The 12,839-nt window shown below is 41.3% G+C and overlaps 1 protein-coding gene and 1 long non-coding RNA gene across 2 annotated transcripts in view; one reads left to right on the top strand and one right to left on the bottom strand.

The window, feature by feature from the left end:
- FKBP11 (FKBP prolyl isomerase 11) overlaps positions 1-12,839 on the bottom strand; it is an 83,142-nt gene that overhangs the window by 7,744 nt on the left and 62,559 nt on the right. Inside the window, exon 5 of the mRNA XM_075850213.1 lies at positions 11,324-11,394. Within this exon, the coding sequence (XP_075706328.1) occupies positions 11,324-11,394 (71 nt within the window). The remainder of the gene's footprint in view (positions 1-11,323; positions 11,395-12,839) is intronic.
- LOC142740789 (uncharacterized) overlaps positions 1-12,839 on the top strand; it is a 65,777-nt gene that overhangs the window by 46,342 nt on the left and 6,596 nt on the right. The window lies entirely within an intron of this gene.

Raw genomic sequence — 12,839 nt, 5'->3', positions numbered from 1 at the left:
TGAATGCTGTTTTGAATACTTTGAGGGGTGCAGCTTTTAATATGGGGTGATTTATGGGGTCTATCTAGCACATAAGGCCCTCAAAGCTGCTTTAGAACTGAACTGGTCCCTGTAAAAATCGCCTTTTGAAATTTTCTTGAAAATGTGTGAAATTGCTGATAAAGTTCTAAGCCTTGTAACGTCCTAGAAAAATAAAATATTCAAAAAACGATGCAAATATAAAGTGTGGAATATGTGAAATAGTAACTATTTTGTGTGGTATTATCTGTTTTACAAGCAGATACATTTAAAATTAGAAAAATCATAATTTTTGCTAATTTTCTCTAAATTTTGGTGTTTTTCACAAATAAGCAATGAAGTTATTGACCAAATTTTTCCACTAATATAAAGTACAATATGTCATATTATATAATATGTCAATAAGCATTATACTGTGGGGGCAGCTATGGGGGTATTATGCTGCATGGGGGCAGCTATAGGGCATTATGCTGTATGGGGTAATTTTTTGGGGCAATGTACTGCATGGGGGTATCTGTGTGGGCATTATACTGTATGGGGCATCTGTGTAGGCATTTTACTGTATGGGGCATCTGTGTGGGCATTATACTGTATGGCGCATCTATGTGTGGATTATACTGTATGGGGCATCTGTGTGGGCATTATACTGTAAGGGACATCTGTGTGGGCATTATACTGTATGGGGCATCTGTGTGGGCATTATACTGTATGGGGCATCTGTGTGGGCATTATACTGTATGGGGCATCTGTGCGGGCATTATATTGTAAGGGGCATCTGTGTGGGCATTATAATGTATGGGGCATCTGTGTGGGCATTATACTGTATGGGGCATTATACTGTCTGGTGGCAGCTATGGGGGCATTATACTGTGTGGGCGGCACTATGTGAGCATGATACAGTGTGTGCTGAAGCGGGTGTGGGTATGGGCAGTGATCGGGTGGGATTAGAGGCGTGGCGTAAAAGAAAAAAATTGCCGCTGCGCGCTGCATCAACTGTCCCTCTTTGTGATACTTGAAAGTATAGCACTGTCTACATGGAGGGCTGTATAGCACAGTATGGGGAGGCTGTATAGCCCTGTCTACAGGGGACTCTGTATAGACCTGTCTACAGGGGGGACTGTATAGCAGTGTCTAAAGGAGGGGGCTGTATGGCACTATTTACAGGGGGCACTATTTAGAAGAACGGGCTGTGTGTGGCACCCAGGGGAGGGGACCCCAGTCAAAAGTTTGCTATGGGGCCCAGTGTTTCCTAGTTACACCCCTGTACTAATAATAACTATAGCTCGTCTTGCAAAAAAACAGCCCTCATGCCACTACGTCTTTGAAAAAAAAAAATTAGTTAAGGCTCCAATAAGTCAAGAAATAAAAAATATGCAGTTGTGCCAGCCCGAGTGGTACATTCCTTCTGTTTCCAGACGCCATTTATCAAGGTCCCCAAATTAGGGAGCCAGGAGGGGTAGGGCCCAAACATATCTGCTGGAAGCGAGGGCACCTGTATTATCGTAATTACTAATGGGAAGAACCTCTTGTTTATTTGATCATCCCCAAAACTCTATTAGTGTTTGGGTGGGAGGATCTGATACTATCTTGATTGGCTGTATACCAGCGATTTAGTGGTCTTGCATCCCCCCTTCTTTATACGTATCTGACTAATGATATATATCCTTTCTGGGTTTAGACAATTAGAATGAGAAAAAACACCGAAAAAGGCCATACTTACAAATGGCTTGAATTGCTCTCCCTTGGTTTCTGTGCCGCTTGGGGCCTCCTTCCACCCCCATCTAGACGTTCTGTGCGGGTTTGGGGTCTTTCTGTGGGGGGTGGGGACCCGGCCAATGACCTTATTAGGTTCTTGGCTGGCTCCCTGTCCCCCTCTGACTGACCTTAGTAACCATGTACAGATACACACAATTATGTTGTCTTGATATAAATAAATTTTTCTATTCCTTATAATTTATTTTAATTTTTATTTCCATTGGTTTTTTTTTTGGCCACCCAACTTTTCCAGACTCCTGAATGGCAAATCTGCCGATTTATAAAGTGATACATCCTCTATTTCTGTGTCACCAGATAACTAAGCAGAAAGATCAGAGATAATCACTATGGGAACTATAATAGTGGCCATATTGATTACCACCCAACTTTCCAGACTTCTGAAAGGCAAAAAGTATTTTTTTTTTCACCCTTTTTCCTTTATGTTTATTTCTATTATTTTCATTTATTCACTTCCCTTTTGGGAGAGGGATGCCTCCCTCTATGGATTACAATCTTTGTATTGTTAGCTGAATTTATGTGCAAAGAAATGAGGACTATATTGTGCCTTATTTGTTACATAATAATCTTGGTCATATTTTGATTACCAAAAAAGTATATAACAATTCTTTTTGGATAATGATTGTTACTTTCCTTAATAATGTCTGTGTATTATATACATATTTCAACTTAGCTTAAATGCTTATAGAACTCTAAATACTTTTCAGTATGTAACTGATTAAAATATTCAACACAGGTAACGTACCCCTTAACCCCTTTAGGACACAGCCTGTTTTGGCCTTGTGGACACAGATGATTTTTTTCAAATCTGACATGTGTCACTTTATGTGGTAATAACTCCGGAATGCTTTTACCTATCCAAGCGATTCTGAGATTGTTTTCTCGTGACATATTGTATTTTATGTTAGTGAAAAAATTTGGTCGATAAATTCAATATTTATTTGTGAAAAACTTCAAATTTTAGCAAAAATTTGCAAAAATTTGCATTTTTCTAAATTTAAATATATTTGCTTGTAAAACAGATAGTAATACCACACAAAATAGTTACTAGTTAACATCCCCCATATGTCTACTTTATGTTTGCATCATTTTTTTTCACGTCCTTTTATTTTTCTAGGACGTTACGAGGCTTAGAACTTTAGCAGCAATTTCTCATATTTTCAATAAAATTTCAATAGGCCATTTTTTCACGGACCAGTTCAGTTCTGAAGTGGCTTTGAGGGCCTTATATATTAGAAAGTCCCCATAAATCACCCCATTTTGAAAACTGCACCCCTCAAGGTATTCAAAACCACATTCAGAAAGTATTTTAACCCTTTAGGCGTTTCACAGGAATTAAGGCAAAGTAGAGGTAAAATTTACAAATTTCATTTTTTTTGCCGAAATTCATTTGTAATAAAAAAAAAAATCTGTAACACAGAAGGTTTTACCAGAGAAACGCAACTCAATATTTATTGCCCAGATTCTGCAGATTTTAGAAATATCCAACATGTGGCCCTAGTGTCCTAATGGACTGAAACACAGGCCGCAGAAGCAAAGGAGCACCTAGTGGAATTTGGGGCCTCCTTTTTTTAGGAATATATTTTAGGCACCATGTCAGGTTTGAGGAGGTCTTGTGGTACCTAAACAGTCGAAACCCCCAAAAAGTGACCCCATTTTGGAAACTACACCCCTCAAGGCATTTTTCTAGGGGTATAGTTAGCATTTTGACCCCACAGTTTTTTTGCAGAATTTAGTGGAATTAGTCTGTGAAGATGAAAATCACCTATTTTTCTGTGGAAACAAAGAATTTTTTCATTTTTACAAGGAATAAAGGAGAAAAAGCCGCCCAACATCTGTAAAGCAATTTCTCCCGATTACGACAATACCCCATATGTGGTCGTAAACTGATGTTTGGACCCACAGCAAGGCTCAGGAGGGAAGGAGCGCCTTTTGGATTTTGGAGTGCAGATTTTGCTGGATTGGTTTTCAGTGCCATGTCGGGTTTACAACGCCCTGGAGGGACCAAAACAGTGGAAACCCCCCAAAAGTGACCCTATTTTGGAAACTACACCCCTCAAGGAATTTTTCTAGGGGTATAGTGAGCATTTTGGCCCCTCAGGATCTTTTTTAGAGCTAAGGTGACCAAAAAACAGCGATTTTGGCGCTTTAAATTCTTTATTTATTACAGCGTTCACCGTGCGCAATAAATTACGTTTTAATTTATTCTGCCGGTCGGTACGATTACGCCGATACCATATGTGTATAGTTTTTTTAAGTTTTGCAGCGTTTGCACAATAAAATTAAGTTTCTATAAAATAATTTATTTTCTGAGACACGCTATTCTGAGCCGTAACTTTTTTATTTTTTCATCAAAAAAGCTGTGGGAGGTCTTGATTTTTGCGGGACGGGTTGTAGTTTTTATTGGTACCATTTTGGGGTAAATGCGACTTTTTGATCACTTTTTATTCTATATCTTGGGAGGGGAGGTGACCAAAAAATTTTCGTTTATTTTGTTTGCGGCGTTCACCGTGCGGAAAAATGAACATTATAGTTTCATAGTTTGGGTCGTTACGAACGCGGTGATACCAAATATGTGTACTTTTTAACGTTTTCATTTTTTCCCTATAATAAATGACTTATTATAGGAAAACTAAACCTTTTATTTTTACACTTTTATAAAACATTTTTATTAACTTTTTTTACTTTTTACACTTTCTTTTTTTGTTTATTAACTTTTCTTTTACTTTTTACACTTTCTTTTTTTGGTTATTAACTTTTTTTTTACTTTTACACTTTCTTTTTTTGACCTGCAGCTCTGATCGCTGATAGAATACATTACACTACCTAGGTAGTGTAACATATTCCAACTGTCAGTGTGACGTCACAGTCACTCTGACAGTTGGTCTACGAGGATCAGCAGAGGCTGATCCTCATAGGCTGACATACATGGCAGACTTGGGGGCCGTTGTCTGACCCTCGGGTGCCATCACAAGCATCAGAAGCCCCCACGATTGCATGGGGGCTGCTGATGCGCTACAAACCCGCTACATGCGGAGATCGCAATCGAGCCCCGCATGTAACGGGTTAATTGCCGAAATCAGCGGCAATGAGCCACTGATCGGCAACACTGGAGTGTCAGCTGATCTCCAAGTTCCCGATGCACACTGTCGCCGACAGTGTGCCATCGGGAACGACACAGTGACTTCCTGTCACTCTGACAGGAAGCCTATCAGGACCAGCCGAAGGTTGGTCCTGATGGGCTTCCGTCCATGGCAGACCCGGAAGCCATTGTTTGGCTTCCGTTTGCCATAGTAACTATCTGCAAACCCCGCGATTTCGGACCGGGGTCTGCCGATATGTTAGAAACCCCCAAAATTCGGCGATTGCACCTGATCGCCGAATTTAAGGGGTTAATTCGCCAAAACCAGTGGCAAAGGACCGCTGGTCGGCAAGAGTGGAGTGTCAGCTGTTGGCGACAGCTGACCTCTCGGTTCCCGCCGACAGTGTGCACCAGGAAAAACTCAGTAACTGTACGTCCTCGTGCGGGAAGTAACCTCCCGCGACGACGGACAGTTACGTCCTGGTGCGGATAGGGGTTAAATGCCTATGATATAAATATAGGTACTTTTGAGAACATGTCTGATTGTCTATGATGAAGTCCCAGCTGGGATGAAACGCGTTAGATAGACTGTTGCACGGTGGTGAGAGACGTCATCACACCGTTTACCTCTGATGTGGCTGCTTGCAGTGCCATATCACAAACCATGCTGGTTTGTTAGAGTCAAGCTACCTCTGCATGCTGACTTTTTCTACCAATGTACCTGAGGAAAAACGCCTTGATACTATATAAAACAAAGAGATGAGACATCATAACAAGAAGGGTATTAACTTGTGATCCCTATCTGAGAGAACGGACTTGCCTGCATGTGGTAGCTACAACCTTACCCAGCTGTCTCCTGAGCTCTGGAGCTGATCCACTTCGTTACAAAGTTGATGTGAGGAGGGAGACTTACTCCCAAACAACTGGGAGCTCTGCTATGGGTCAGGAAACCCTATTGAAGATACTTGTCTCCACGTAGTCACAGCAAGTCTTTATGAGTGATAAACAGATGAACTCTGGACTGACGATCTCGTAACCAGATGAGTATATTACACGCTTATCTTCAACTCCTGCTTGCTGGCTACAACCTGGCTCCTCTACTTCATTAACCCTCCATATGTCAGACAGGCTTAGTGTGCTTACGTCCTCCTTGTTCTAAAAGGGTGATATTTACTCTTCAATTGTGCACTGCATATATGTTGTCATTGGATATGTTTATGTGACCTTGTTTCCATGTATTTTTGGGTGATTACATTTACTGGTCACATTTGCATGAATTATTATTTGTAATATCAATGTTCTCTTGTGCTTTATAGAATTATTATTATTTTTTTCCGGGCCAGATAGCTTTTTTATTGTCTCCCTAACTTTTTGGTATTTCCTCATGGGAATTGGTCTGTGATATGACTTTTTACCCTTTTTAACTACTTAATTAATAAAATTATTTTTACTACATACCCATGTGAGTGCTGATATATCCTAGAGTTTTTTTTTTGTTCTTTTCTGCTTTAATTACTAGGACAGCACCGTGTGGCACTCGGTCCACAAAATTTCTTGGGTTATTGAATATCAAATCTTTTCTTTTTTTCATTGCCTGTATTATACCAGAACAACACTTTCCCAGCAAAATTCCCCAAACTGCAAAGGTGCAGTGTGTGGACCAAGGGGCATAAGAAAGCACACCATTTATCAGTGTGACACTGGCCTGTGCAGAAAGGATTGCTTCACAGCGTAACAAATATCAATGGATTATTTTTATATTTTTTACCCCATTATTATACCACCTGACTATGCCCCTGATGCACTCCGCACAGCTTACATATACCCCCCATTATAAACTGAAATACCAGTAAAACTCCAAAACAAAACTACTACCAAGCAAAATCCATGCTCCAAAATCCAAATTGCGCTCCCTCCCTTCTTAACCCTACAGCGTGCCCAAACAGCTGTTTAATTCCACATATATGGCATCGCCATGTCCGGGAGAACCCTTTTAACAATTGGGGTGTGTGTCAAGTGGCACAAGCTGGGCACAATATATTTGCCACAGAAATGGCATATCTAGGGACAAATTGTAATGTTTACTTTGCACCATCCGCAGCGCAATCATAAAAGACCTGTGGGGTGAAAATGCTCACTACAGCCCTTAATAAATGCCTTGAGGGGTGCAGTTTCCAAAATGGGGTCACTTCTGAGTAGTTTATTTTAGTATTTAACATCAGAGTCTCTGCAATTGTGAACCAATACTTTGTAAATCGCCAAATTAGGCCTCAACTTCATATGGTACTCTTTCACTTCTGAGCCTGGTCGAATGTCCAGGGCAAAAGATTAGGGCAACATGTAGGGTGATTCTAAAACGGGGAAACACAGCATAATAATTAGAGAGCTGTCTTGTTATAGTGGCACAAGCTGGGCACCACATATTGGCATATATATGGAAAAATTCAACTTTCACTCTGCAACATCGAGTGCACACTAATTTCTGCAGGGGTTAAAATGCTCACTCCACCCACTCCAAGTGAATACCTTGAGGGGTGTAGCTTCCAAAATGGGTCACTTCTGGGGGGTTTCCCATTCTTTTGCTCCCACAGGGTTTTTGCAAATGCAACCAGAAACCAATCCAGCAAAATCTGCACTCCAAAAACCAAATGGCGCTCCTTCCCTTCTGAGCAACACTGTGTGCCCAAACAGCATTTTATGACCACATATGAGGTATTGCTGTACTCGGGAGAAATTGCTTTACTAATGTTGGGGTGCTTTTTTGGGGTGCACTGCAAGAGCCCTTCAAACCTGACATGGTGTCTAAAATATATTCTAATAAAAAGGAGGCCCAAAATCCACCATCCTTTGCTTCTGAGGCCGGTACTTCAGTCCATAAGCACACTAGGGCCACATGTGGGATATTTCCTAAAACTGCAGAACCTGGGCAATAAATATTGAGTTGCGTTTTCCTGGTAAAACTTTCTGTGTTACAAAAAAAAAATGGATTAAAAATGAATTTCTGCAAAAAAAATAAATAATGAAATTTGTAAATTTCACCTCTACTTTGCTTTAATTCCTGTGAAAAGTCTAAAGGGTTAAGAAACTTTCTATATGCTGTTTTGAATACTTTAAGGGGTGGAGTTTTTAAAATGGGGTGACTTATTGGGAGTTTCTAATACATAAAGGCCCTCAAAGCCACTTCACAACTGAACTAGCCCCTGTAAAAATAGCCTTTTGAAATTTTTTGAAAATGTGAGAAATCTGCTAAAGTTCTAAGCCTTGTAACGTCCTAGAAAAATAAAAGGATGTTAAAAAAAAACGATGCCTATCTAAAGAAGATATATGGGGGATTTTAATTAGCAACTATTTTGTATGGTATAACTGCCTGTCTTAAGCACTTTTCCCGCAGTCCGCAGCAGCTAGTCCGCATCAATTTACTGCACATTTTGGGCAGATCCGCAGCCGTAATCCGCAACCCGGATTAGGTGCGGCATTGATGCGGACAGTTGCGGAGGAAATCCGCCACGTGGGGGCATGCCCTTACAAGCAGATATATTTAAAATTAGAAAAATACTAATTTTTGCAAAATTTTGGTGTTTTTCACAATTAAATACTGAATGCATCGACCAAATTTTGCCAGTAACATAAAGTCCAATGTGTCACGAGAAAACCATCTCAGAATCGCTTGGATAGAGAAAAAGCATTCCGAAGTTATTACCACATAAAATGAAACATGTCCGATTTGAAAAATGAGGCTCTGTCAGGAAGGTCAAAAGTGGCCAAAGCAGGAAGGGGTTAAGGATAGGACATGAATGCTTAAAGAGGCTCTGTCACCAGATTTTCAAACCCCTATCTCGTATTGCAGCAGATCGCCGCTGCAATGTAGATTACAGTAACGTGGTTTTTTTTTCAAAAACGAGCATTTTTGGCCAAGTTATGAGCATTTTTATATTTATGCAAATGAGCCTTTCTTAAAGGGAATGTGTTGCCAGCAAAACATTTTTTTTTTTTTAATTAAACATTTAGTGTGTAGGTGATTAAACATTGTTCAAATTTTTTTTATTTTTTTCACGAGTCAGAAAATATTATAAATTAGATTCTAATTTATAATATTTCCCAGTGCTGGTCACTAGATGGAGCTATTCCCAAAATTGCAGCATTGCATGTGGTAAAGCAACCACATTGCTTTTTGCTGCAAAATTGGGAAAAAAGCACTCGCTCTAGTGAGCTCTGAGAATCCCCCCCTCCTTTATCCTGTGCCGGGATAAACGAGGGGATTGAACGGTCTAACCTCCTACACTGTGTGTCGCCATTTTTTGAGCTAACACACAGTGTAGTAGGTTTACATACAGTAGTAAACACACACAAACACGAACATACATAGAAATCTCTTACCTGCTCCTGCCGCCGCGGCTCCCTCCGGCCCGTCCGCTGCCGCTGGTCCAAGTGCACAAGTCCGGAAGCCGCGACCGGAAGTAGTAATCTTACTGTCCGGCCGCGACTTCCGGTCCACAGGAAAATGGCGCCGGATGGCGCGCATTTCAAATTGGACTGTGTGGGAGCGGCGCATGCGCAGTTCCCACACAGACGACGTACACAGAAGTGGATGGGACGGGCCCCGTTCGCAGTCCCTATGGGACTGTGGCTGCCGTATTCCATGTCTGTATGTGTCGTTATTCGACACATACAGAAATGGAAAAAAAAATGGCAGCCCCCATAGGGAAGAAAAAGTGAAAAAAAAAAAAAAAGTAACACACAAACACACAAATAAATAAAAACGTTTTTAATAAAACACTAACATTAAACTGACATGAAAATTTTTTTTGTGGTGACACTGTTCCTTTCAGTACAACTAGGCGTGTTTAAAGTTATGTCCAAGTGGGCGTGTATTGTGTGTACATCTGGGCGTTTTTACTTGTTTGAGGGTATGTTCACACGAGGGCGTCCGTAACGGCTGAAATTACGGGGATGTTTCAGCCTGAAAACATCCCCGTAATTTCAGCCGTAACGTCATGTGCAGGTGCTTGAACGCCGCGTCCATTACGGACGTAATTGGCGCTGCTATTCATTGGAGTCAATGAATAACGGCTCCAATTACGGCCAAAGAAGTGACAGGTCACTTCTTTGACGCGGGCGTCTATTTACAGGCCGTCATTTGACAGCGGCGCGTAAATTACGCCTCGTGTGAACAGACAAACGTCTGCCCATTGCTTTCAATGGGCAGATGTTTGTCAGCGCTATTGAGGCGCTATTTTTGGACGTAATTCGGGGCAAAAACGCCCGAATTACGTCCGTAATTAGTGCGTGTGAACATACCCTTACTAGCTGGGCGTTGTGAATGGAAGTGTATGATGCTGACAAATCAGCATCATCCACTTCTCTTAGTCAACACCCAGCTTCTGGCAGTGCACAGACACACAGCGTGTTCTCCAGAGATCACGCTGTGACGTCACTTCCTGCCCCAGGTCTTGAATCGTGTCGGACGAGCGAGGACACATCGGCACCAGAGGCTACATCGACTTACCTGCAAACGCCGATGCTGATGCAGAATCAACTGTAGCCTCTGTCGCCTGGTACCGATGTGTCCTCGCTCGTCCGACACGATGCAGGACCTGGGGCAGTAAGTGACGTCACAGCGTGATCTCTCGAGAACACGCTGTGTGTCTGTGCACTGCCAGAAGCTGGGTGGTAACGCAGAGAAGTGGATGATGCTGATTCGTCAGCATCATACATTTCCATTCACAACGCCCAGCTAGTAAAACAAGTAAAAACGCCCAGATGTACACACACAATACACGCCCACTTGTACTTAACTTTAAACACGCCCAGTTGTACTTAAGAAAGGCTCATTTGCATAAATATAAAAATACTCATAACTTGGCCAAAAATGCTCGTTTAAAAAAAAAAACAACGTTACTGTAATCTACATTGCAGCGCCGATCACATGCAATACGAGATAGGGGTTTGAAAATCTGGTGACAGAGCCTCTTTAAGTCCAAGAAAACTCTTAAGAATGGAAGCCATGATGGTATCAGGAACTGAGCCCAAGAGGTGCCAGAAGTTTCTGGCAACATCTTATCCTTCGCTGCTTTACTGAAATAAGCAAAATCAAACCTGCATGTTAATGGTATATTAGGACGGATACTAGTCAGCCAACATTTACTGTATGTGTACAGTGACTTTATTATGTGTACCATAATAGTTATTGAGATACTCAATCCATTCATATAACTGCTTGTTAGTATTCCTGTGAAACTCTGCAGCTTTGTTCCCTAGACTTGCACTCGTATCAGGCATAGAATTATCTTTCTATCCTCTAATTTTAAAATCTACTATTACGTGACTGATGGGGAATATGCTGGACTCGCTCAAACTTTTATTATGCAGTAAACAATAAAACTTAATGCGAATAATAGATTCAGCTCAAAGTGCCAAAGATAAATGGGATTAAAAATGTTAATGTATTACCTGGTATGGAAGGTGGGAATCCTCTTTTTCCATAAGCCAAATGAGAGGGGATAACAACTTTACGCTTCTCTCTGATGATAAAGTAATCATTGGATTATCAAGGTGGTACGTAAAAGCAACCGCTAAGAAACACAGCATGATAGTTATCCTAGCGTCTGTCCTACTGTGATACTGATAGAAAATGAGTTCAATTATAACACCAGCGCTAAAGATAAATCTATCCTGCTGTAATGGGTAGGCTTGGAAGATGCAGCAGATTGTTGGAAGTTCCAAATACACAATGTCCCCAGGAGCAGCCAGTGGGAGATTGTATGTGTCACTGTGTTAAAGTCTCAGCATTTTTTCTCTCGTATTGTTACTTGCAGAAAAAAACATTTCAGTTCTATTTCTTCACCAGATATAAGTTTATGGTGTATCAAAAAACTGCTAAAGAGGAGCAATATATGGATACAGCAAGATCAAAATAACCGCTCAAACTTTATGGAATGAAATATAGCATTCAATATTAAAGGGAGTCGGTCACCAGATGTCCGTATTGAATTACCAACAGGCTACTATAGATTAGGCTATCCTGATTCGGACGTGTATTATGTCTTTCCACAGGGTGCCTCCTTTGAAGAGAAAATGTTTTTATTACATTTATGCAAATGAGCATTTTGGAGCAACGAGGGCGTCACCGTTGCTCCAAAATATTCTCTCGTCATTCTGCAGCTAAACCCCCTCCCTTAATTGCTTCCTTTGATTGACAGGGGCCTGAGTCAAATTCCGGTCTGGTCCCGTAGTGTAGTTAACGCGCGCGCGTCCCTACAACCTATTCGGCGCATGCGCTGCAGTGCTGATTAGAACGATGAGCATAAGGCTGGGTTCACACACACTATTTACGGTCGTAATTCGGGCGTTTTAGCCCTGAATTACGTCCGAAACTGCGGCTCAATAGCGTTGGCAAACATCTGCCCATTCATTTGAATGGGTCTTACGATGTTCTGTTCTGACGGTCATTTTTTTACGCCCCGCTGTCAAAAGGCGGCGCGTAAAAAAGACGCCCGCGTCAAAGAAGTACCTGTCACTTCTTCAGACGTAAATGGAGCCGTTTTCCATTGACTCCATGGAAAAACAGCTCCATTTACGTCCGTAATCGACCCAGCGAAAAGCGCCTCAACATGCCATTACGGCTGAAATTACAGAGCTGTTTTCTCCTGAAAACAGCCCCGTAATTTCAGCCGTAACGGACGCTGCCGTGTTAACATACCCTAAAGATTACACTGCGCATGCACTGATTACACTAAATCTATAATAGCCTGTTGGTAGTTCAATACGGACATCTGGTGACCGACTCCCTTTAAATATATAGATACATTAATATAACAGTATATACTTACACTGGCAGCAGTAGCAGGCAGAGAGAAGTCCTTCTCTGACTGACATTCATAGCATATTAGACAATCTAGTAGTCGTGTGATAGATTTATATGCTGCCTGTAGAACTGGACTGCTGTCTACTTTAGATTAGTACCAGC

Source organism: Rhinoderma darwinii, chromosome 2, assembly GCF_050947455.1.
Source record: "Rhinoderma darwinii isolate aRhiDar2 chromosome 2, aRhiDar2.hap1, whole genome shotgun sequence".
Taxonomy (NCBI): domain Eukaryota; kingdom Metazoa; phylum Chordata; class Amphibia; order Anura; family Rhinodermatidae; genus Rhinoderma; species Rhinoderma darwinii.
This window is presented reverse-complemented; position numbering and strand designations above follow the sequence as displayed.